This window comes from Grampus griseus (assembly GCF_964374135.1).
Source record: "Grampus griseus genome assembly, chromosome: X".
Classification (NCBI taxonomy): domain Eukaryota; kingdom Metazoa; phylum Chordata; class Mammalia; order Artiodactyla; family Delphinidae; genus Grampus; species Grampus griseus.
In genome coordinates, this window is record NC_138999.1 from 59,993,446 (window position 1) to 60,019,679 (window position 26,234).

The 26,234-nt window shown below is 50.3% G+C and overlaps 1 protein-coding gene and 1 pseudogene across 2 annotated transcripts; one reads left to right on the forward strand and one right to left on the reverse strand.

Moving 5' to 3' along the window:
* Positions 1-2,195: 2,195 nt before the first annotated feature.
* LOC309840077 (large ribosomal subunit protein eL33-like) lies at positions 2,196-2,528 on the forward strand (annotated as a pseudogene). The gene has a single exon. The product of its transcript is annotated as a large ribosomal subunit protein eL33-like (transcript).
* Positions 2,529-3,431: 903 nt separating this feature from the next.
* ZMYM3 (zinc finger MYM-type containing 3) lies at positions 3,432-17,784 on the reverse strand. The gene is made up of 25 exons (XM_082681353.1): positions 17,683-17,784; positions 16,240-16,925; positions 15,213-15,256; positions 14,818-14,890; positions 14,094-14,388; positions 13,683-13,860; positions 13,111-13,329; positions 12,668-12,818; positions 12,319-12,434; positions 12,065-12,151; positions 11,787-11,937; positions 11,362-11,534; positions 10,994-11,159; positions 10,247-10,344; positions 10,002-10,164; positions 9,608-9,720; positions 9,293-9,467; positions 8,962-9,108; positions 8,410-8,513; positions 7,912-8,080; positions 7,475-7,626; positions 6,766-6,880; positions 5,924-6,178; positions 5,017-5,134; positions 3,432-4,900 (listed from the first exon to the last, which is right to left on the reverse strand). Exons 2-25 carry the CDS (start codon positions 16,904-16,906, stop codon positions 4,708-4,710), a joined length of 4,122 nt encoding a protein of 1,373 aa, XP_082537479.1. The 5' UTR covers positions 16,907-16,925; positions 17,683-17,784; the 3' UTR covers positions 3,432-4,707.
* Positions 17,785-26,234: the final 8,450 nt, after the last annotated feature.

Genomic DNA, 26,234 nt, shown 5'->3' on the forward strand with positions numbered 1-26,234 from the left:
CTAGGAAAGAAAGGGCTGAGCCGGGGATCTGGAACTCACGTCTGCCAGAGGCCATAGGCAAAGCACGTACCCATTTCTGTGCCACTGGCTCCCTATAACTGGCCTCCCAGGTTTCTTCAGCACCCAGTTCTCCTCCACCCACCCAGACATGCTAGAGTTACCTTAAAACATGAAGCCTACCCTGCCAGTTCTTTGTGAAAATCCTTTAATGGCTTTCCACTGTTTTGAGGATAAGGTATGACTGTTTCAGTTTGCCAGGACCGGGGGAGTTCCCGGGTTGCTGGGCTTTCATGGCTAAAACTGGGAAGGTCCTGGGCAAACTGAGATGGTTGGTCACCCTAGCAGGGCGTGGCATTGGATGCCTTTCACAACCCGATCTCTTCTTCCCCAGCAACAGCTCCCACCATTCCTCACCCCTTTTACTGTGTCCTCTCCACGTCCTCTGCAGCCCAACCATCCTTCCCTGAAGACACTCCAAGATCTTTTTTATCTCCATGCCTTTGTGCACACTGTACCTCTATGCTGCCTGATAAACTATCCACTCTTCATGAGAACCCAGCTCCCACAGCACCTCTGTGGTCTTTCTTCATTCCCTGGGACAGAATGAATAACAATTACCTTCTACCTTGACCATTTTATTGACATGTGAGTCTTCCCCAGGGTCACACTAGGGTGAGGCAATCAAGGCACCTGGGGTGCAAAATCTAAAGAGGCATTCGCTCTCGGGGTTGCTCAAATGCCAACCCTATACTCGCCTGACCCCAGCAGTGAGTGCCTCCTTAAACTTTGCACCCTAAGTACCTTAATTGCCTCACCTTAGTCCCAGCCTTGGTCCTATCAGAATGGGGAGTCCTCAAGAACAGACTCCAAGTTCTTACTCATCTTCGTATCCCTAGTGATTAGCACAAGGGTGGGCACAGAGCGGAAATCTAGCTGCACAAATGACATCAAACCCTTCTCCGTTCCAGTAGGGGAAGGAGGTAGGAGAGCCAGATGGCTTTGGGCCCTGCTGAGGATGGAAGAAGGTGAAAGCAAATTAACAGACTCCATTCTGGCCTGGGGTATGAGGATAGCTTTTCATCAGGTGCTTTTACCCTTGGCACCTGGCAGATCTGCGGCTCTTCCTACTTCTCTGGTCTCTCCCTCTCAGTTCCTTTCGCTGGTTAACCGGAGATATTCTCCAAGGTACCATTTTTTTTTGTCCTTTTCTCTCCTTATTTTCCTCTGAATGATCCTGTCCACTCCCAGAGCTTCAGCTAGGAGCCCTTTGTAGATGACTTCTAAATTGACACCTCATGCATTATGCTGAGCGAAACAAGTCGAGATAGAGGAAGACAAATACTGTGTGGTATCACTTATATGTGGAATCCAAAAAAAGCTGAACTCATAGAAACAGAGAGTAAAATGGTGGTTTGCAGGGGCCAGGGGGTGGGGGAAATGGGGAGATGTTGGTCAAAGGGTATACACTTCCAGTTCTAATATGAATAGGTTCTGGGGATCTAAGGTACAGCATGGTGACTATAGTTAACAACACTGTATCATATACTTGAAAGTTGCTATGAGAGATCTTAAAAGTTCTTATCGCAAAAAAGAAACAGTAATTATATGACAGGATGGAGGTGTTGGCTAACACTATGGTGGTAATCATTTTGCAATATATAAGTGCATCAAATCAACACACTGTACACCTCAAACTTATACAATGCTATATGCCAATTACATCTCAATAAAGCTGGAAAAAAACAGACAACTCATCTCTCTTTTAAGCCTCAGACCCACATTTCCAACTGCCTAGTTTATATGGTAATATCTAGCATCAATATTGCTTTCATATCCATTTTCTCATCTAACCCTTGCAACAGTTCTGTGAGAAAGTCAGGGCAGAATATGAATGTATTTTTTAGGGGGGACACAGAAAGGTAGGCTTGCCCAAGTTTTAGTGGCAGAGCTATGATTAAAAACTCAAGTTTGGGTGTTCTTTCTGTTATGCCATGTTGCACAGCCCACCACATGGATGTTTCAATGGAGTCTCAAACTCAACGTGATCAAAACCTCAACTTGTTACCAACCTCCTCCTACCCCTACTCCCCTGAAAAAACAAACAAACCCAAAAAACAAAACAACAAAACCCTGCCTCTGTTTCCCAACTCGGTTAATGGAGGCCTGCTGGGAAAAGGACTTCTAAAACAACAAATATGTCTCGAAGGTTGTGGCCCAAGGCCACTTTTGCTGACTATAAGCGGTGTCTCCAGAACCAGAGGGAGCCTACAGCTCTTCTTAAAATTGAAGGTGTTTATGCTCGAGATGAAACTGAATTCTATCTAGGCAAGAGATGTGCTTAGGTGTACAAAGCAAAGAACAACACAGTAACTCCTGGTGGAAAACCTAACAAAACCAGAGTAATCTGGGGAAAGGTAACTCGCACTCATGGAATCAGTGGCATGGTTCGTGCCAAATTCCGAAGGAACCTTCGTGCTAAGGCCATCGGACACAGAATCCGTGTGACGCCGTACCCTTTGAGGAGTTAAACTTATTGAAAAGTAAATAAAGTGTGGATTTGTTTTCTTGTTAAAAAAAAAAAGTATCTAACTTTCCTAATCATCAAGGCTAGAAACCTTGGTTTCATGCTCGATTCCTCCCACTCCTCCATAGCCTGCAGACTCGACCTTCACAATGTCTGAAACTCATTTTGAATTCATCCTCTCTTTTGCTTCTCTATCCCCATCGAGGCTTACAGAATCTCTTAGCCACACTCCTTTCACTGCTGTCCTGCCTTTCAGATCTGCCCCAGCTTTCAGATCTGCCCCACCTCCGATCCTTCATATTGTCCTAGGGATCTCCTCCCTAAAGCAACAGATCTGATCCTGTCCCTCCCGGGTTAGAAAATCGCAGCCTTTGATTGTGCTGGTCCCCCAACCCCTCCTACCTACACTTGGAGGCCCAGGTCAAATGTCACCTCCCTTCGTGAACTTGCACACAACCCCCCTGTAAACTTGAAATGAGTTCCTTATTCCTCTGCTCTCCCATAGCACTAGGTATTTATTTCATTCTGCCGGTCTTGCAACTAACTGTGCACCTTTCTGTCTCCCCTCTAGCCCGGGAGCCTGCTGGGGATAGGATCCCGGTCTAGTTAATCTCTGTCTTCTCTGAAACATGGAATCTAGGTCCTTAAACATAGTAGGTCCTTAATAGACAGCTGCTGAATAAATTTTTCCCTTAAGTGTTTGGAAATTTGTTATAACAAGGCCCATACTCCTAGTGGGGCCGTTCAGTGAGCTGGGTAAAAATGATTCTCAACCTGTGGTGGGATACCTCACTTCTTTATACCTTGAGAGATCTGAAGTGGTCCAGCATTGCTCCTCTATATCCCTCACCTCTCCATACACTGCTCTCCCTCCCCCAGTGAAGGCAAAAGACAATTTTAACTCTTTATTTGAAACAAACAATTCCAGAGACAGAAGGTTAGTCGTGACAACAGCTTCTCACTACAACACAAGGGCGGGCATGGCTCACTGAAGGGACAGGCCAGGCGCCTCAGAACAATATATACAATTTAAACAGTGGCTAAACTGGTGACAGTTATAAAAACACAAAAAGGAGGCGGGGGAACAGCAAAGCCAACAGGGAAAGAACTGGGTACCCCCTTTGCCAGGTGCTAAGAGTTTTCTGGAACTACAGAGGCAAGATGGGGAAGAGAGGAGATGGAGGCAGTGGGGGCAGGACCCACGCCCACAGCTCCTCACCTATCCTTTGACTACAGATCCCATCCTGCATGACCCAGGGCCCCCACAGGCTTGGCCTGGCTCTCACGATGGGGGAAGAACAAGAGTGGGGAACCCAGCCCCAACCCAAGTCACAAGGTAGTTTTTGCCTTGGGAACTCTGTCCACTGAACTAAAGGGAAGCAGTTACAGAAGGGGGCTAAGCATGTTGACACCATGGCTCATGCCAACCTAAGATGGCAGAGAGAGACAAACACATAAACCAAGGGGACAGGAGTCTGCTCCCCATACTTAAAGAGTCATTCTCTGCCTTTGAGGGAAAGAAAGCATTTGGAAGATTTTTTTTTAATCGCAGCACCAAGGGTTGATGCTTGCAGGGGTGGAGAGGGGGAACAAGGTGGCGAGGAGGTTCCAACCACCAGTTATCTCATGGGAGGGGAAGAGTGCCTAAGCTCTGTGTTTTAGGTAAATGGTCCCCTCGTTACTTTCATGCTTTCTCTCATATCTTTCATACAAGACCCTTTAGCTTGGTACCGGGGAAGAGTAGAGAAGGGAGTGGGCACAGGGCAGAGAAGGCAGCTGGGTTCTTCCCTTGGCCAAACCTAGGAACAAGGGCCTTTACCTATGTGGGATGGGTCAGGAAACCCAAAGCCAACAGGATCACCAGAGCCATTAACACTCCACCCAGAGTCTGGCCCCAGGAGAAGGGGTTTACTCTGAAACATAAAGAAAATGGCCTAGCTGGTTTTTGCCCATCACTGGGAGACCAGTCCCTCAGTACAGAGAACTGGGGCCCTGCGGTTGTCAAGTGGTTTGGGAGAAGACAAAAGCCAGGGATTCCTAGGGAAGGCAGGGAATGGATGAGTAGAAAAGGGCAGTCAGGGCCCTTCAGAATGAGTAGCATTGGTTCCTGGGCCAATCGCCCTGTGGGACGTGGCCACGGGACAGACATTGGTGTGAAAGATGGATCCGGGAAGCACGTGGGCTTAGTCCAGGTCTTCCTCCCCGGGACGACCCAGCTCCTCATAAATCTCACGCACAGCCAGAATACGATTGAGCATGCTCTCCAACATGCTGCGGTCCATGGGGATCACAGAATACCAGAGAGGTGACTCGGCGATGCAGGACCGCTCAGGTTGCAGGTAGAACACATCGTTGCGAGTCCGGAGGCTTTCGGGACTGCAATGGTGGGGGTGGGGGTGGGGCGGGAGGACAGAGATCAGTTCCTGGGCGAAGTAGAGCCTGTGGGTCCCCCCGCCCCCGCTAATGCCATTCCTGCGAACCTGCCAACTCACCATTTTGAGAGATAGAATTCATAGAACTTGACAGGGCAGCGGAGGGGATTCATGCGGTTCTCACGCTGCTCTAAGATGGGGGCTTCGTCTTCTCTCTTCCGTTTCCCAGGACCGGTGTCTGTGAAGGAGACGAATGAACCAGACTCCTTAAAAGTGCAGTCTCAACGAGGCACCTCCAAGAGCACAGTCTAGGGCACAGGGGGAAGGCCTCAGGACACAAAACAGTCTCATGGAGAAATAAAGGCAGAAGAAGAGTCTGTCAGTCTCTCTGTACCAACCCAACGCTCTGCAGGGTGTTGCTCTGCAGTGTACCCTGGTTTTCATTGCTAAAGTCTCCATCATCTTCCCCAAGTTGATTTCCTGAAGAGGTGATCTCAGAAGTTACACGGAAAAACTGACAAAACGACCCTACTGCAAGATTGGGGTTGCCTTCTGGGATAAACAGCGATGGCCCCAGCCCCTGGCACATTAGTCCTGGTAGAGGCTCAGGTTCAGAAGGGACCTTGGGAACTGATTCCAGGGCCAGAATGGAAACCAAGGTGCTGTGGCAGTTATGCCCACTAGCAAAGAGCGATGGAAAGGCTGTCATTCACTCTTGTCAACTTTTCCCCTCAGCCAAACACACCTAACAGTTTCCCACCTGTCCAACACCCAACCCCCCAGCCCCAAAAGTAAACTGCCCTGAAATGAGGAAAAGTGGGAAACAGGCAGCTTGGTGACCTCCTATTTATGCAATAGCCACTGCCCATCGGATTGAAGGACTGGCTGTTTTCATCTTTTCTGCAAACCCAGGAACGGAAGGATAGAGAAGCTAGGGGCAATGGAGAGGGCCAACCTGGTGGCACGGTGGGGCACGGAAGGGGAAAGTAGAGAGGGGGGAAAAGCAAAGGAGGGGGCAGCTTCGTACCTCGCCCTTTCCTCTGGCGGACAGGGGCGTAGTAGCGGATGCTCACCACCTTGGTGGTGCCCCGAGGGGTGGTACACTTGCGGGACTGCCGCACCACGTTGGTGAAGGAGAGCTGCATGTGTTCCTCAGCCGTCTGCAGCCCAAAAAACTTAGTGTTGAAGAACATGAGGGTGTTGAGAAGGACAAAGGGCGAGTAGACCCCCAGCTGCTTACACTCCCAGAGGTGCTCTTCCTCCACTCGGGAGAACACCGTATCTGCAATGGGCAAGGGGGAGAGGCTGGTCAGGAGGGATTGACTACACAAACCCAACCACTTCTGCTCCCACATGTCCGGCTCACAAGCACTGGGCACGCCAGACTCATTCGGTGAGGGACCATTGCACGTAAAACCCTGACGCCTCGCTATACTGCACAGGAGGGCTGGATTTTGGGGTTTGTTTTGGTTCGGTATTGGGTGGGGGGTTTTTGGGGGGGATATTATTTTTTAACAGTTTCCACCTGCATTCAGAGCTTTGCTCACCATCCTCAGGTTACAGGCAGGTCGACGTAAACCTTGAGGAGCCCCACAACTTCTTCCTTTTTTTCCTTCACTTACCACTCAAACCCTGGTCACCATTTTGGGTCCCAGAGATAGCTCTTCAGAACTAAGTCTTGATTCCCTCCTTATGTTCAAGGACAGGGGCTCTGGCTCCTCTAGCTCTTAACCCTGAGGGACCCCACTACACACGTCTATGCTCAGACCCTTCTGTGAAGAGTGGCAGACCCAAGAGCCCTGGACTCAGAATGGTGCACTGGAAGAAAGGAGGAAAGGGCGGAGGGGTTGCTAAGTCCCTGTCCCTTACTGTTGGGGAGGAGTGTGGGCTGCCAGGTACTCAGAGACTTGTTGAGTTCTTGAACAAAAGTCAGGTAGTAAAGGTCCGTGAAAATGTTCACCATTCGGTTATTTTCCAACAAGTACTGGAAAAAGAAAAACAGACACACATAGAGCTAGACTCTAGGCCCTAGAGGAAAGACGATGAGACCGAAGGCCCCACGCATGGCGACCTTGACCGTTAGGAGCCCATGGGAAACAGTTGCTGGATTTAGTGATCCAGAGTGGTTTTCCCCAGGTATACCTACAGCTCTGAGGAGCTGAGGCCTTGCTGGAAGAGGAGGAAGTCTGGAAGAGATGTGTCACAGCCGCTTCTTCACAAGCCCAGACCCCCTTGTCAGCTGAGGCATGGCTGACGTCTCCCAGTGGGAACCAAACATTACCCCACCACTCAGGGAACCCAGCTCTGCCCATCCCTCCCCTCCTAAAGTGAGTTTCAGGATGACAAAGGGACCCGCAGAGCAATGAAGACTGCTCCTTGGTCAAAAGTCCTGGAACACAGCTTTGATTTTAGAAGAGTATTCTCATTTCTTGTCGTGTCTAGAGTAGGAGATGAGAGGCAAGCTGCCTGTTCAAGGCAGGAAACAAGGTGAGGAACAGGGAGTGGGACAGGATCATTTCTGGTGGGACCCTGCCTGCTGTGTTAAGTGACGGCAAGTGAGGCAGGGCACAAGGGGTACCTGTTGGATGCCAAGACACAGATAGTAGATACTGTCAGGTTCATATCGTTCACCGTTGGGTCGAGTGATTTCTCTCACAAACTGGGCCAGACCGTAGTTGAGCTCAGCAGCTGAGCAGGCCAGAATATCCTCTTTGATACGCATAGGTTTGGCTGCAGTGATACACAGTGGAGGTGGCTGGCATTAAGACAACTGCACATTAAGAATTTCCTTTAGCTCCACCATTAACCCCTTCACCCCTTAGTCACGTCCAGCTCCAGAACAAACCCACCAATTACACAAAGAGCCCTCAGCCTTGAAACCTAGATGGCATCTCCCCTTATTCTGCAACTGCTCCCCATCTTCACAGGATACCCTTAAGTGATCACAGCCTTATCACTTGTAGACATCTACAGCTGAATCACAGCTCTGCCCCTGCTCCCCGCCTGGGTACTTACGGCCAAAGCGCAGCTCATCACCCTTGCTGGTTTCTCCATTGGCGTATTTCGACTGCACCCAGCACTTCCAAGCATTGACACCATATGAATAGTTGAGTCCAGTACAGCTAGGCTGGCTGCTCATGGAGTCCCGGGAACAGCTCTCTGAAAGCACCAGCCGCTTTTGACCCTGGAGGGGAAGAGAAAGGAGGGAGTGGTGGAGGTAAGGCCAGGGCACCATGGAAGCTAGTCAGGACAGTGTTCACCACCAGGGGAGGTGGGGACTGATGAAAGAACACAGCAAGCTTCCACAGCGCAGAACCCCAGGAACAGCTCTTATAACCTCTGATGAACTGGGGAGAGAGCAGAGTTTGGCTGTACCTTAGCACTCACAGTGGTGGAGAAAGGAGGCTAGGGAAGGCGAAACTAAGGCTGCTGACTTGGCTACGAAAGCCACCCCCCACCCCGCCCTTTGAGCCTCCATCCCTCTTTTGTGGATACAGCAGCCCCAGCCCTCACCTTCCTCATGGTTCGGGGAAGGTCTTGTTCAGTAGACACGTCCTCAGGCCCTACCAGGCCACAATCAAACAGGAAATCTACGCTGGGGTTAATATCTAAAGGATCTAGAGGGGAAAGGAAGAAGAAATCAATTTTCTAAGACCTCAACCCTGTAGTCCTCCCACCCCACCCCTGCTACTTGTTCACCTGACTCGAGATGAGCCTCCCAGACAGCTTCATCGTGGTCACCAGGACAAAGCTATATACTGAGAACGTGCTCAGAGGCACATACACACAAAAACTCACAACAATGGGAACGTTCCTAGCACTGCTGAACTGTAAACTTTTAAACATGGTTAAGATGGTAAATTTTATGTTATGTGTTTTACCACAATTAAAAAAACAACAACAACAAGATTCAAGCATAGAATAGTCTGCCTGTCCCGGTATCTCTGGCACCACTCCCTGTGACAGTCTTCTGTTTAGGGTCATGCTCGGGCTAACAAGGAACACTCCTTTCCTGATAGCGCAAATGCTACTGTACACAGCGGGCACGCCCTGAATCCTACTCACTTTTGGGGAAGTCCGCCTCCAAGTCTTGCCCAGGCTCATCCAACACATTGGCCATCTTGACGGCCATGGCCAGGACATCATCCCGAGCTGGCCCAAACAGGTCGCAGTCTTCCAGAAGTCCCTCTGCACTCTGGTTGCTCACGAGATCTGGGAGGCAGAGAGGTTGGCTTAGTCCCTGCAGCTCCTACTTGGCGCCCTCAACTGGCTTTCAGGGGCTGATCCCAACTATTCCCCCATCCCGCCAGGCACCGAGATCACCACTCTCCGCCCCCTTAGGCAGAGACAGACTGGCAGCACCCTGTCTCCCTCACCGCCGCTGTCCATGGCATACCACAAAGGTCAGATGAGGCCTTGTCTAACTCCTCGGCCTCTGCAATCATTTCTGCCATAGCCAGGATGTCGGCCTCCAAGGGGTTAGAAGGGATCTTCACCTTCAGCTCCTCGATGGTCTCCACAATCTTGTCTGTGCTCTCCAAGGTAGTGGGCAGGAACATGGGCACAGGCACCTGGAGGCACGAATCCCAACTAAACGCCAAGAACCATACCAGCAGATGAGAGGAACGGCTGGTGAGAGGGAGGGGGCAGGGTGGGTCTCAAGCCTGGGAGGGTAAAGGAGGCCCCCACCAGGAAGGGCAGGAAAACTTACCGGGATAGGCATTGAGAAAGGCACCGGGACTTTCTGGCAGTACAGATGCATAGGCACTGGCACAAAGATGGGCACTGGGATGGGCAGCACGATCACCTGTGGCTTCCACTCTTCTGCTGACAAAAAAGGGGTCTTCTCAGAGCGCCTGCCAGATGGGTCACATCTGACCCAGGACCTGGTGCTTGTTACCCCCGCAAAGCTCTAACACGTGCTCAGTGTCACAAAACTGCCCTTGAACCAAATGTTGAGAGACAACTCTGGGATTCTAGGACGACAATATGCAGGACGCTTCGGCCACCTAAGAAACCCCCTTGTCCAGCTCCCAGGCACAGGGCTGGAGGCCCAAGACCATGGAATACAGCCTGTGGCGTCTCGGCACCCCACCCTCACTCACCTGTCTGACTCCCTTTGGACTTCATTTCCACCTTGCAGGAGACCCCCCGATTCTGCATCAGTGGTTTACACATGGCAGCTTTGTTTTTGCGGGGTGTTGCTGGGGGCGGTGGGGGTGGAGGAGGGGTGGGAGCAGCGGGGGCTGTTCGGATCTTCACAGGGATCTGCAAAGACAAAGGAATTTTAGTGCTGCTGACTACGGTACCCTCCTCTGAGACCATCCTACCCCCTGGCTTTTGCCCTGACCTTGCCCAGATTCCCATTTTCCTCTGAGGTCTTTACAGTGTTGCTGTTCTCCACTTTGGTCTGAGAGGGTGTCTGGGGCTTCGCCTCAGAAGACTGACCTGTAGATCAAAGCAAACGAAAGCTCTCAGCTGAGGCACTAGCTCTCCATTTTCCTCACCCCTGCTCCAGGAGAGCTTCATTAAGAGAACACCAAATACGAATGGGAAGTCTCAAATTTTCCCTCCACCCCCGCCCCCAGGTCTAGTCTTCTCTAGGTCCCAGCAATAGTGGCCAAAAAGATTCTTTGCTCCTGGATGCCAAGGATGAAAAATAGTGTCCCCCCAATGACCCATAATTTAAGGCCTTCCATTTAGATGGCCCTCAGGAGTTTAGTACCCCTGGAGTGCGGAGGGGCCAGGGTAACATTCTAGAAACAACAGCCTTCACTCTCGCTAAAGGCAGAGCTTATGCCAACACTTCCTTCTCTCTTAAAACTAACCACAGCCCCCATATGCCCCACCCTACCTGGGCAGGTACCCATTCCCTACAATAAATCCTTTATAGAAAATCAGTAGGATCTAACTCTCAGAACCTTGAAACGAGACTCCTCTAGTACCTCTACAGTCCGGAAGCTGAAAGAGAATGCAGTACCAGGACCTCTGGCCAGGGATGAGGTGAAAGCGGGAGAGGAAGAAGAAAGGGGCCAGGCCCAGGATCAGAAGAGTCCAGGCCAGTTCTAACAGACTGTGCCCCCTGCCCAGGACTCACTGTTCAGGAGGCTCTCGGGCCCACTCTGGGTATCCAGGTTGGGTTGGTTCTGCTGGCTGTAGAAACGTAGCAGACATTGTTGGTTGCAGAAATGACGGATCTGCCCACGCCAGTGGATGGTCTCCAGCAGCTTCCCCTGGCGCTTACAGGCATGGCACCGGGCAGCCTGAGGGTGTCAACAGGATGGTCAGACCTGCCTCCCTAAAATGTGCTGGGCCCTTTGCCCTGGGATAAGCCGTGCTGCTCCCCTTGGAGGCTGGGTAAGCCGGAGCCCCCTCCCTGGAGATCAGCCCACACCTTGATGGCAGCACAAGAGCCCATGCTCCCTGCCACCTTTTCCCTCCTTTGTAACGTGCTGCCCCCCTTACCTTGCAGTACCACAGCAGGTACTTGCTCTTACAGTCCTCGCTGCAGAAGTCCCAGGTGCTGCCGTCCAGTTGCTCGGTGACTCCGCGCTGGCAGGTCTGGGAGCAGTAAGTACAAGTGATACAACACAATCCCAGCTTCTTAGTGAAGTCCTGTTTGTACAGCAGCACACAGCCTGGAAAGGGGGCGAGAGGGAAGAGTCCAGAGACGCAGAAATCTCCATGGCCGTGAGACCCAACCTTTTCAAGGCGGTGCACCTGAAACCTCTAACAACCTCCCGTGCCCAAAGCCTGGGGACAGACGGGGTAGAGCATCCTGAGCAGAAGGCCCTGGCCCCGCAGACCACACTGCAAGCCCTCCTTACTTAATCTGCCATTCTCCCCAGCTGTGAGGTACAGAGCCCTCTGCCCCTTCCCCATCTCCTTACCTTCGCTGCAGAAGCTCTTCTCCACCCCACTGAATCGGAGCTTCTCATGCAGGAGTTTCTCCTGCCGGCAGTGCTCACACTGGGACACCACACCCCGAAGACGCTTGAAGTCCTCACAGCAATCACGGCAGCAGAACTGGAACACCTGGTCCTGGGACAGGGGCACAGGGCGGGGAGGACAGGGCTGTGACATCTGGACCTGGCGAGAGCCAAGTGGAAGGACCCCTTCAGACAGATGTCTCTGTGTAGCGAGATGTGGGTGGGGGTGGGGATCTTACCTGCCAGTCCAAGACCTCAGGCTTGCCACTGAAGAGGCTGTGGCAGTAGTGACAGCTCAGGTGAATGCCCCCCTCGGGGCTTGTGCGCTGGAGGGAAGGAAGACAAGTAAGGGAGGGGCAAGATGTGTGTGGTGGGTGGGTAGGGGTAGGGGAAGTCAGGCTTGTTCTTTGCTCTGCCCAGGCCTACCTACCCCAAATCTCATACCCTCTCTACGTCGCCACACCCTTTATCCCTGGTCCAGGGTTTGGAGTACCTGGAACTTGGTCCAGCAGCTGGGGCTGCAGAACTGGTAGACTGTGCGATCAACCTTGTTGTAGTAACAGGGGTCAGAGAGGCTGCGGCGGCAGAAGCTGCAGGGTCGGGGAGGGCCTGGGGCATAGAGAGAAAAGGAGAGAGAGAAAGAGAGAGAGAGAAAGAGAGAGAGAGAGAAAGAGAGAGAGAGCACACAGAAGGTGTAAGGCAGTGCAGAGATGGAACAGGAAATCCACGGGAAGATGTGGTTGGGGCTGAAGTCGGGCAGCAGGGGTTACTTTAGAAGAAGGGAGTATGGGAGGTGGAAGGAAGGCCAGCAGGGGTCTCAGAGAAGAGGGCTTTGCACCTACCAGTGAGCCCTGCCTGCTTCACTTTGTAAGAGGTGGTACAGCACAGGGAACAGAACAAGCTGGTCTTGCCATTACGGTCCACATGGGATAGCATCTCAAAGTTCTTACACAGGGTCTTGCACCAGACACATGGGTACACCCGTGTGTTTTTCTGTGAGGATGGGGAAGGAGAGGCTGAGGCTGGATTTGTCCCTTCACTTTTATTTTTTTAAATTTTTAAAACATGAAATATTTCAGGCATACAAAAAAAGTATAGATGATGAGATAACAAAGACCTGTGTATCCACCAGCCAGCTTCAAAAATAAAACATAACAGATACAATTGAAACCCCCTTTATTCGTTTTATTTCTCCCAGCCCTCGACCCATCAGGCACCTTTATTTCTCACCCAAGGACCGCACCCCCTTCCACAGCCCTCTAATGCACTACTCCCTCGGCCCCACCTTCTTGTACGCCCCCAAGCAGGTTGTGTTGCAGAACCGCTTTTGTTGGCCCTCGTGGAAGAGGAGCTCGGGGCCAGGGCTCCCGGTCTTGGTGTAGATGTAAGCCCCACACTGGTCACAACAGTTGGTTTTCAGTCCCTTGTTGGCCCGGAATTTGGAGAAGCAAGAGTCGCTGCAGAGCCGGTGCACCACGCTGCCATTGCTGACCTCGTGCAGGACCTGCCACATACACACACACACATACCCTGAGCTAGGGCCTGGCCACCACCACCCACCCTAGTGCAAGGACGGCCCGCCCCGCCTCACCCTAGACCTTCACAGCAGACAGTGGGCCCAGGGACCCCCCAACCTGCACATCGGGCTGCCGACTTGATGGTGAGGTCCTGGGAGGCAAGGAAGGCCAGCTGCACACATCCTGGAGAAGCTCTATCCTTGAATACGCTCCCTCACGATGGCTGCTACCCCTCCCCACTCCCCTCTTCCACAGGGCCTGGCCCCTGCAGCCCCAGGATTGCAGGGGCAGCTCAGGGCTGGCCAGGCTCTGTAAATTAGCCCCCATCGAGCTTCCTCACCTCTCCAGTCTTCTGGCATATACTGCAGCGAGTGGCATCGGCGGGATCCCCAGACTGGGGGATTGGGCGCTGCTGCTGGGCCTCATACAGAGAGAGACAGACAGACGTGCAGAACTCATGGAAGGAGCCTCCTGAACCAGTCTGCGCCACAACTGAGTCCTTGGTGTTCCAGATCTCCCTGGAGGTGGGGACAGGTTTGCACATTCACTCAGTACCACCCTCTCATTTCATCAGCCTCCACCCCCCTCCTCTGGGATCAATGACCACAGAACCAAAATACTCTCGGACCCCCTCCCTAAATCACCTCTCTCCCAGTTCCACTTTGCTAGGTTCTTGCTAACATAGTCTCTGTCTCACCCTTTACTCCCAGCCCGATCCCTGCCCTCCCCACAGCCCGGGACCCTCACGTACTTCTTGCAGAAGGTACAGGTCTTTTTGCCGGAGGGCTTCTTGGAGAAGGTGGTGAGACAGGATGAAGAGCAGAAGAGCTGTGGCAGCCCCTTGCGCTGGTAGGCCGTCTGGCCCTTCTGCAGTGGTGTCCGGCAGTGGGCACAAGTCATCTTGGTGCCTACCGCTGAGCGCCCAGTCCTCTGTGCCACGCTTGAGCGTAGGGACATGCGAGGAGAGCGCCGGGGCCGGAATGGCACAAAGTCCTCATCGTTGGGGTCATCTACCATGGCATCAGAATCCTCATCTGACACTGGAACTGAGGAAGAGGGGGGAGGGGCGGGGAGAAAAGGCTGAGGGACCAGGCCTCCAGCCATCACCTGACCAACAGGTAGCTCAGCTGATCCTGGGATCCCCAATCCCTGTAGTTCTTGGCTTTATACCCCGCCCCTATTACATTGGAATCTCAAGCCACCCGGTGTCACTCTCCCTTAGTTACTCTGTAACCTCCCAGGGAGGGGAAGGAAGGGATCCAAGTGAGAAGATTCAGGGACAGGGATGGCAGAGCTGAAACAGGAAACTCCATTCTCACTGCTCTTGTTTTCAATTTCCCCCACTGCCCCTGGTTCCCATGCCAACCCAGAGCAGAGACAGGCGCTTTGCACTCTGCAGAGTGCGGCACTACAGGAGCCCTGAGATCCGTGGCCGCCACATCCCACTGGGTCACACTTCCTCAAGGCCTACTCACTGCTCTCAGTGGAATCCACAACCTCAGGTTTTGGAGGCTCTACTCTTCTAACGCGCTCGCTTCTCTTCTGCACCTTGGAAACATGGGGAGGGGAGGAAAGCTGACACCAGGGCCAGGCTAAAGGGCCAGCTGCACTAGTACAGGGTTTGGGGGGGGTACAGAAATAGGAGGGGGAAGGGAGAGTAGGGACCCTTGGCCCTGCCCTTAGGAGGAGGGGAGAAAAGGAGGCTGGACCTTCTCCTTAAGAAGCAATAGACACAAGCACTCCCTCCCTCCTCCTAACTCTCCTCACACACACCCTCCACAGAGCAACATCTGGGAGGGAAAATGAAGGGTCTGTCCTTCCCAGAGCTACAGGGGGAACCAGACTCCTTCCAATCCCCTCCCCCCCTCACCCTCTCAGGCGGCTTCTCACTTGCCTTCCCAGTCAGGCCATCTCCTGCAAAGGAAGCAGAAAGCAACCTAAATCTTGAGCCTGCCTTCACCACCCCCTCCCTGGCCCAACCCCCACCTCCATTCCTGGGGAAGAACTTACTCAAAACTGAAAGGGAAAACTCGAGTGCCTGTGGCTTCTTGGGGCCCCTCTCAGGGTTACCTTGAGCTCTGCACTAAGGAGGGGGGGCGGCGCGCAGCTATTCTCCATGAAAAAAATCCTACCTTCCCACCAGCTTTCTGTCCCAATCATTGGGAGTTAAGGAAATACAAGTAACACACCTTTCATCAAGCATTTATAGTTTATCAACAAAAACAAATGCAACCACCCAAAGGTAGCAAGGGAAAAAGGAAGCATTAATGTATGGGGAGGTTCCCCTGGACTCAGGTGGTTATATAAGCCCTAAGACCCTGGTCACAGCCTGGGAGAGGCACAACACTAGGCAGAATTGGGGAGAAATGAGAGCCTCTCAAGTCTAGGCTGGCCCTCCCCTATCAGAGACACAATCCTAGGCCCTGCATGTCTACCATTCCTCTGAAATCACTATGCACTTGGTGGCTCCAGAGCCTAGTTATCATTCATCAAACCCAGAAACCCCAGTCTCATCTAGAACAAAACAGCTAGAAAGATCTTAGAACCAAGAAGCCTGGTGTCCTCCCCAAATCCCGAAGGAAGGAGGACCCTGGTACCAAAAGCCCACTGGGGGAAGAAAAAGGGAACCTCTGCCACCGAACCCAGTCTTCTCAACTCACCCCCTGAAAACTCACTCCTATTTCTCCTCCACAGCCACTGAGCTCCCCCTACCCCTACTTTCCTTAACCTTCTTCACCACACCCCCACTCCTCCTTCCAAACTCCCAACTCCTCCATACACATCCCTACGCTTATCTCTCCACCTTCCTCCCACAACTTCTTCCCCAAACACACAGCCACCCTCCTTACCCCCACCCTCTCCCCATCCTTGATTTTCCAGCTGATCAGGCAACCTACCTGGCAAGGAAGGGTGTGCAGGGGGGCTAGGGCCCCCAGGTTTAGTCTGAGAACTGTTGATTCCATCCCCCAGAGTCTCTCCCACTGAAGGGCTGGGGGGGCCATTTGGGCTCTGTGGCTGCCCTTGGGGAAGCTCCTCCTCCTGCCCAGGGGAGCCCCTTCGCCCTGTAGCTATGGAGGTGGTCTCCTCCTCTTCAATATGTGGGGACTGCAAGGTTATTGGAGAATCTGGAGCCAAAGGCTCTAGTAGCCCCTCAGGTGAAGAGGGATTTGCCCCAGCCCCTGGGTCAGGTGGCACGACCTCAGGGGTCTGGCCCCCTGGTCCAGGCTCTAGGGTCTGATCTCCTGCATCCCATGCAAGGGTCCCCTCAGGACCATGGTCCACCTCTGGGGGGGAGGGGGCTTTATAGAGCAGCCCTCCCAGCCCCAGCAGCTCAGTGGCTCCATCCAGGACTCCAGGGTCTTTTTCCAGGCCAGCAGGGGTATCAAGCAGGTCCAGGGTTCCTGAGGATGGAGAAGGGCCAGGGGGGGCCCATCCTCGAGTTGGGGCAGTCTGGGATTCCAGTAGATCCTCTCCAAATTCCATGTCAACTGGAAGGTCTCCAGCCAGGGGCTTCTCTGGCAGGGTCAACGGGTCAAACGGACTGGGGAAATCACTGGGGTCCATGAGGATGACTGGATATAGGCTGTAGGTTAGGGGTAGAAAAGAGGACAGAAGAGGTGGTCTTCGCCAGAATTCCTTCTTATATAGGTTCTGGGACACACCCCATCATCCACTTGGATTTCTCTTGAATCGCCCCCACCACAACAGACAAGCATTTCCACAGGCTTTAGTGCAAATGACCACTCCCCCCACCAACATACAGCGCCCCCTGTGGGGAGAGGCGTTCCCCGCCCTGGCCCTGTGCCCCACTCGCCAGGCAGTCCGTCGTTCCACCCGCCCGCCTAGCCCCCGCCACCCCACTGCAACTCCCAGTTCCCCTCCCCCCTCACCTTTCACTCCCCCCCACAACGCGGGCTGAACGCCCCCTTAGAGTCTCCCAGGGCCGCTGCCAACAGGAGCCTTTCCCGCCCCCGCGTTCTCAGTTTCTATCCCCTCTCCTCTCTCCTAGAGACCCCCAGTTCCCCAGTCTTTACCCACCCTGTCTGGCCCCACCCCCCCCTCCCCGCGTTGCATGGTCCTCCCTCAGCCCTTCCCTCGCCCCCACAAACTGCCCTTCCTAACCCCTCCCCCCCCAGTTACCTTTCAGGGTCGCCCACTTCCTCAGCCCAGTCCCCCTTTCCTATTGCTCCCCCAGTCCTCCTTCTCCTGTTGCCCACCCCCCACCTCAGGCATTTACAGGAAGACATTTTGGAGCTACGATCTCTCCTTAGACCCCCCTCCCGGCTACTGCGAGAACCCGCCTGCAGGTTCGGTTCGGCTTTATCAGGCTCGACCCCTACCTGCGGCAGGGTTAGTGTAAAGGCTACAAGCCTAGAACTGCAGACAGCGACGGCCCCGCGCTCCTTCTCCACCTCCCTCCCTAGCAGCCGGGACAGGGGTCGCGGCCCCTTTAAATGGCAGCGCCGCTCACAGCGCCCAGCGCTCTGCACCAGGCGGGCGGGCGGCGCCAGCAACCAACCCCATTGGCTGGCTCGAGGAGGGGGCTCGCGAGACAGCGCCGGCCCCCGGCGCGAGACTCCCAGCCCAGTGGATGCCTGGAAATTGTGGAGTGGAACGTCGGCACTGGAGATGGAGCTTGAGCCCCCGCCCGGGGCCCCGTTAGTTGAGGAGGAAAAGCTAGCCTCCGGAGCTTGGAAGCCCGCCCCCGGGGAAGGCGGCACCCCCTCTCCACCAAAGGGCCGAGTACACTAACCCACAAAAAACAGATCTACGCACCTGCTTCCCTTACCTGGCTTGAGAGTCTGGCCCCCGTCAACACCCGTGCCCGCCCTACCTCCTGGAGCCCACTCTACCCGTGATCCCCTCCTCTCATTCAAATGGTTCCCGGTCCCCTCCCCCTCCCCGTGTCTCTCTCTGCTTCCCACTCGTGTTCAACCCCCCGGCGTCCGCCCCCCTCAACAGTCCCTACCTACGCCATGCCGCAGGCGCCTGCCAAGATTACCCTCCCCCCCAACCCCACCTCTCCGGGGCCCGCCCCCTGGGCGACTGTTGGGGTAATGAGTGACAGCGAAGGGTGGGGGGAGGCAGTGACCCAACCCTCACGTGCCCCTCCTCCCCTTGTCTGCAGCCTCGGGCCCCCCTAACCATTCTGAGACTCAGAGTTGTGGGGTGTCTTAAGCCTGGTCTCCAGCCACCCAGGGCGAGTTAAATGGCTCTGGCTCAGTGACAACGCCTATGCAGTAACCGTTACTGCCTGATGACCCCAAAACCAGGTCCTGCAAAGACATTCCCCCACTCCTTCCACGGTCTTAGGGTAAGTTCTGAGATCTTCTCCCTGAGTCTTCGCGCAGGAGCCCCCAGCGTTATCTCTTCAGTAGTTTTCCTCACCGATGCCGACAGCTCTCCTTCCTCCTTTCTCTGTCTCTCTGTCTCTGTCTCCCTCCCTCCCTCTTTCTGTCCTTGTCCCTCTCTCTCTCCCCCCACCCCCACTCTGGCGCGCACTCTCTCTCTCCCGGTCTCTTTTTGTCTCGTCTCTGTCTCTCAGGCTCTCTTAGGCACGAGCACGCACGCGCGTGCGCACACACACACTCCCCCTCCTGGATGGTCCTTAGCGTGTGGGTGTGGCTGGGGTTGAAGCTAGGGAAGTGGGGTAGGGGGAGGAGGCATTAGCATTAGGCCTACTGGCTTTAAAAAATGTGTGCCAGGATCCATTCTCAGTCCCCATTAGAGTTAGAGCACTTTACAATCCCCGCTCTCTCCACTTTCCCACTCCGACCCCTAAACGCTGGAGGGTATTTAGTATCTGAGATACTAGAAGAGTCTCAGGCTGGAAGGGAGTCCCATCACATTTTTAGGTTTGGTGTCCAGTGCCTGCTCTGGCCTGCCTCTTTGACCTGGGCCTTTCTTCCTTCCCACACTAAGCCTCTGCTAGCCTTGTAGTCCTCCGGAGTTTTATCCTCCCTTATCTCATTCACTTTCTCAGAAACCTTATCCTTCCTGGCTCCCCCCATGGCCTTGAGGTTATCTTTGCTCTCTCCTATATACAGAGATAAAAGCAAGAGTTTTCCCCTTTAGGTTTCCCAAACGCAGCTTTCTCTTTATCTTAACCAGTATACTGTGCACCCATCTCACACCTTCTGCTTATTTCTGTGTCCCTGTACCTCCTTTTGCATTTTCAATTTGTTCCATCTCAGTTGGGTCACGTCGTTCTTTTGTATTGCCTGCCCTTCTCAACACATGCTTGGATCCTTGACTGCTCTGGTTGTGGAGAATGCCTGGTTTCAAACTGAGGGGAGACAATCTAAAGGGGACTGATGGTGTATTCAGAGGCAATGTGTGTGAGTTCTGGAGACAGATAGACCAGAATTCTAATCTCAACTCTGCCTGCTTTTTAACCAGTTGACTTTGGATTTGTCTCTTGTCAAGTCACCAGGTCTTATTTTTCTCATCTTTAAAACAGAGATAAGAAAAACAAAACAAACAAACAAACAAAAAAACAGAGATAAGAAAACCATCTAAATGTACAATAGAAGATTGGTCAAATCAATTTTGGTTATATTCATACAATGGATGTAGTAATTAACAACCGTTACTACAAATTACTATTTTGCTGCAAACATAAAACTACTCTAAAAGATTAAAGTCTACAGGGGCTTCCCTGGTGGCGCAGTGGTTGAGAATCTGCCTGCTAATGCAGGGGACACGGGTTCGAGCCCTGGTCTGGGAGGATCCCACATGCCATGGAGCAACTAGGCCCGTGAGCCACAACTACTGAGCCTGCGCGTCTGTAGCCTGTGCTCTGCAACAAGAGAGGCCGCGATAGTGAGAGGCCGGAGCACCACAATGAAGAGTGGCCCCCACTTGCCACAACTAGAGAAAGCCCTTGCACAGAAACAAAAACCCAACACAGCAAAAATAAATAAATTAATTAATAAACTCCTACCCCCAACATCTTCTTTAAAAAAAAATAAAGTCTATTAAAAAAGCAAATGAGACATGAAAACGCTCCAGATATAATGTTACATTTTTTACAGGAGTTAAAATATGATACCAACTTTGTAGAGAAATTCTATATACATGTATACTTAGAAAAAGACTGGAAAGAAATACTGGGGATAATGATACCGCATAGCAATGCTACTAAGATTGAGGTGTGCACTTGCCTGACATATAGCAGGTGTTTAATAGATACTTGTTACTATTATAAGAGAAATAGAGCTGACTTATGAAAGGTTTGGGACTTCACACCCTGGAACCTTCATGTCCTTAAAATAAATATCTACTTTTTCTCTTTGAGTAAGCCAAGAGTGCCCATAGTTGATAGGTTTGAGTATGTATCAGCCACAGATGAAAAGCTCTAACATAAATGGGCTGATGGGGGACGACAGGGAAGGTGTTGAGTAAGAGTATGGCCTGCAATTCAACACTCTCATTTTCAGCCTTGTTACATTTATGGCATAGTACTCAATTCTGTTACTTGTTATTCACCATTTATAAAGCACTCCTAAAGCTCTGTAATACTATAAGACAGGTAAAAACTCAGTCCCTGTCTTCATGAGAGTTCTTTCATTTTAATTATATATATACTTTTCTGATTACAAAAATATAAATGTTCACTGTAAAAGTTTTGGAAAGCATAGAAGATCTGAAGAAGAAAGCAATGATCACTTTTATCCTATCCATCATACCTGGAGATAACCACTACTCTTTTTGATGTATATCCTTCCAGTCCTTTGTTTTCTTTTTGCATACTTTTTTTTTACAAAATTGGAATTATCTTGTACAATATGTTCTACAACATAATTGTAATGGCTGTATATTATTCCATCATTTGCATGTGCCATGCTTTACTGAACTACGCTGGGTGTCAAACTTGTATTATTTTTTTATGACAGGCAAGGCTACATGTAACTTGATCAAACAATTGGATCTATTCTATTTGGCAGCCATTTGATTAGAGTGAAGTTCACTCTTTAGAACCGACTCTGGAAACATATGGATTCTTATTTAATGTCTTATACCATTCTAAATTACCATGGAATGAAGAAAAGGAAATACCCATTTAGAGAGACTTTGGGGAACTGCTAGACCGTGAGCTCCTCAACAATAGGGACCAGTTCTTACTCATCTCTGTCTCCAGCATCTAGCATAGTCCTTGATATGTTTGTTGGATGAATGAATAAGGGAGAGAGAGGGGAAAAAAAGCCTCAATGAACTCAAATTGTAGTAATATTTCTATGATATAAGGAAAGAGGTAAGAGTGAAGCAAGAGGGGAGCAAAGGCAGGCAGGCAAAGATAAGGAATCTTCACCTTTATCTTTAAAAAGAAGAATACTACTCAGCCATAAAAAAGAATGAAATAATGCCATTTGCAGCAACATGGGTGGACCTAGAGATGATAATACTAAGTGAAGTAAGTCAGAAAGAGAAAGACAAATACCACATGATATCACTTATATGTGGAATCTAAAATATGATGCAAACAAACCTATCTATGAAACAGAAACAGACTCACAGACATAAAGAACAGACTTGTGGTTGCCAAGGGGGAGGGGGTTGGGGGAGGGAAGGAGTGGGAGTTTGGAGTCAATGGATGCAAACTATTATATATAGAATAGATAAAAAAGAAGGCCCTACTGACTGTACAGCACAGGGAATTGTATTCAATATCTTGTGATAAACCATGATGGAAAAGAATATAGGGACTTCTCTGGTGGCACAGTGGTTAAGAATCCACCTGCCAATGCTGGGGACATGGGTTCCATCCCTGGTCTGGGAAGATCTCCCATGCCTAGGAGCAACTAAGCCCGCAAGCCACAACTACTGAAACCCACGTGCTCTAGGGCCTGCGTGCCACAACTACTGAGCCCGTGTGCTGCAATTACTGAAGCCTGCGTGCCTAGAGCCCATGCTCCACAACAAGAAAAGCCACCGCAATGAGAAGCCTGTGCACCGCAACAGAGAGTAGCCCCCGCTCACCGCAACTAGAGAAAGCCTGCGCACAGCAACAAAGACCCAACGCAGCCAAAAATAAATAAAAATAATTTAAAAAAGAATATAAAAAAGAGTGTGTATATATGTATAACTGCATCACTTTGCTGTACAGCAGAAATCAACACAACATTGTAAATCAACTATACTTCAATAAAAAATTAAGCAGAGAGTCAATAACACTGCTTCAGTGAAAATTATCAAACGAATATTCTATTGAGAGCAAAATTCTTTTTGTATTGCTAAGAAAGTTTTAAAACACAGTATTATTTGAAACTTTAAAAAAAATGAAGAAAAATCAGTGAAATGTAGTAAAAGCGCGCCTATTCCTCCTTATCAGCAAGTCCAACGGTGGCAGTCTGATTTAGTGTGATTCTGACTACACGCCACTCTTTAACATTCACTCTCTCCTGTCCAAACATCTCTCCCAATTTGGGAGGCAACATATCCTAATTCACTCCACAGGAGGTCAACTGACTTTATGAGACACACACCCTAGGGTCTATATGGGTTCCAGGATCTCTACAGGACTTTCTGCTATGGTGCTGTCCCTTGGGAAATCAACTTAGGTTATTATTACTTCTTTAGGTCCCACTTATACTTTCTTTTTTTTAATAAGAGCTTTATTGAGATAGAATTCATATACTATACAATTTGCCCATTTAAAGTATACAACTTAATGGATTTTAGTATATTCACAGATATGTGCAACCATTAATGACCACAGTCGATTTTACATTTTCATCATTTTAAAAAGAAACCTTGTACCCTTTAGCTATCTTCCCCCATCTCTCCATCTCCCAAAACCTTATGCAAGCACTGTTCTACTTCTTTTCTCCATAGATTCCCCTATTCTGAACATTTCATATAAATAGAATCATATAATATGTGGTCTTTTGTGACTGGCTTTTTCCACTTAGCATGTTTTCAAGGTTCATCCATGTTGTAGCATGTATCAGAACTTCATTACTTTTTTATGACTGAATAATATCCCATTGTACAGATATACCGTATTTGCTTAACCATTCATCAGTTGATGTACCTTTTGGCTATTATGAATAACGCTGCTATAAACATTCACTTTTACAAGCTTTTATGTGAACACGTTTTCAGTTCTCTTGGGTAGGTAACTGGGAGTTGGGACTTCCCTGATGGTGCAGTGGTTAAGAATCCGCCTGCCAATGCAGGGGACATGGGTTCGAGCCCTGGTCTGGGAAGATCCTACGTGCCGTGGTGCAACTAAGCCCGTGCACCCTAGAGCCCTGTGCGCTGTGACTACGGAGCCCACGCACCTAGAGCCCATGCTCCGCAACAAGAGAAGCCACTGCAATGAGAAGCCCACGCACCTCAACGAAGAGTAGCCCCCACTCGTCGCAACTAGAGAAGGCCCGCGTGCAGCAACGAAGACCCAATGCAGCCAAAAAAAAAAAAAAAAAAAGATAACTGGGAGTGGCATTTCTGGATCAAATGGTAACTTTATGTTTAATTGTTTGTGGAACTGCCAAATTGTCTTCCAAAGTAGCTGCACTATTTTATATTCCCACCAGCAGAGTTCCAGTTTCTCCACATCCTTGCTAACACTCATTTGATTAATCAAAGCCCATTTATTTAGCTCTTCTTTAATTTCTTCCAACAATGTTTTATAGTTTTCAGAGTATATTTTTGCATTCTTTTGTTAAGTTTGTCCCTAAGCATTTTATTCTTTTTCATGTTATTGTAAATAGAATTGTTTCTTAATTTCATTTTCAAATTGTTCATTGCAAGTAAATAGGAATTCAATTGACATTTGTATATTGATCTTGTATCCTGCAACCCTGCTGAACTCATTTATTAGTTCTAATCTTTTTTTAGTGGATTTCTTAGGATTTTCTGTATACAAGATCATGTCATCTACAAGTAGAGATAGTTTTACTTCTTCCTTTCCATTTTGGATACCATTTATTGCTTTCTCTTGCCAATTACCCTGGCTAGAACCTCTAGTACAATGTTGAATACAGGTGGCATCCACTTATAGTTTTTGTACACTAGGCCATTCCCTTTTTGTTTTTTGTTTTTTTTGATTGATGTTACCTGTTTATCTAGTTACTTGGTAATTTACTGAGGACAGAAGTCATCCTTAGTACTGAAAAACCCCACATTATTATGTTCAGTATCTTAAAAATATTCAATAAGTATTATGTGATTGATAATGATAATTAGAAAAAAAATTGACCTCTCAGAGCCTTGCTTTGACACTTTTCATCTGTTGCTTGGCTGGCTCCTCTCACCTTAAACCAAAATGCACTAATTGACTTACCCTCTGCCTCTATTTCCTGTCCTGGTTATAACCAGACAACCAGGCACCCAAACCAGAAACCTTCAAATCATTCTAGTCTTCTACTCCTTACCTCCTATGTTTAATTGATTAAGTCCCCTTGATCCTACCTTCTAATTATTTAGATTTGGTTTCCTCTTCTCTATCCCTACAACCACTGTCTTACTTCAGGCCTTCCCCACCTTTCACCTGAAATTATTATTATTTTATTTTATTTTATTTATTTATTATAAATTTATTTAGTTTTGGTTGCGTTGGGCCTTCGTTGCTGCGCGCGGGCTTTCTCTAGTTGTGGCGAGTGGGGGCTACTCTTTGTTGTGGTGCATGGGCTTCTCAATGTGGTAGCTTCTCTGGTTGTGGAGCACGAGCTCTAGGCACGTGGGCTCAGTAGTTGTGGCTCGCAGGCCCTAGAGCACAGGCTCAGTAGTTGTGGCACATGGGCTTAGTTGCTCTGTGGCATGTGGGATGTTCCCGGACCACAGCTCGAACCCATGTCCCCTGCATTGGCAGGCTGATTCTTAACCACTGCACCACCAGAGAAGTCCCTCACCTGAAATTATTATGATTGTATTCTAGCCGGTGTCCTTATCTTCTAGCTTATCTCCTCCAATCTTTTCTACATACTGTTGCCAGGGTGATTGTGGTAAGCTGAGTAATACTCGCCCCCCCCCCAAAAAAGAAAAGATATCCATGTCCTAATTCCTAGAGCCTGTGAATGTTACCTTATATGGCAAAAAAAAGTAGGACTTTGCAGATGTGATTAAGTTAAGGATCTTTTTTTTTTTAATATTTATCTTTTGGCCGCACCGGGTCTTAGTTGTGGCATGTGGGCTCTTCATTGCCACGTGCGGGATCTTTAGTTGTGGCATGCAGGATCTACTTCCCTGACCAGGGATCGAACTCGGGTCCCCTGCACTGAGCATGGAGTCTTAACTGGTGGACCACCAGGGCAATCCCAGGTTAAGGATCTTAAGATGGGGAGATTTTCCAGGTGGTCCCTAAATATAATGACAAGTGTTGTTATAAGAGAGAGGCAGGACTTCCCTGGTGGCACAGTGGTTAAGAATCTGCCTGCCAATGCAGGGGACACGGATTCGATCCCTGGTCCGGGAAGATCCCACATGCCATGGAGCGACTAAGCCCATGCGCCACAACTACAGTGCCTGTGCTCTAGAGCCCGCGAGCCACAACTACTGAGCCCACGTGCCACAACTACTGAAGCCTGTGCGCCTAGAGCCCGTGCTCCACAACAAGAGAAGCCACCGCAATGAGAAGCCCCTGCTCCTCAACGAAGAGTAGCCTCCGCTCGCCACAACTAGAGAAAATCGACAGGCAGCAACGAAGACCCAAGGCACCCAAAAATAAATAAATAAATTTATTTTTAAAAATAAAAAAATAAAACCTAAAAAAAGGAGACAAAAAAAAACAATCTGTGGGGCTTCCCTGGTGGCACAGTGGTTGAGAGTCCGCCTGCTGATGCAGGGGACACGGATTGGTGCCCTGGTCCGGGAAGATCCCACATGCCGCGGAGCGGCTAGGCCCGTGAGCCATGGCCGCTGAGCCTGCGTGTCCGGAGCCTGTGCTCCG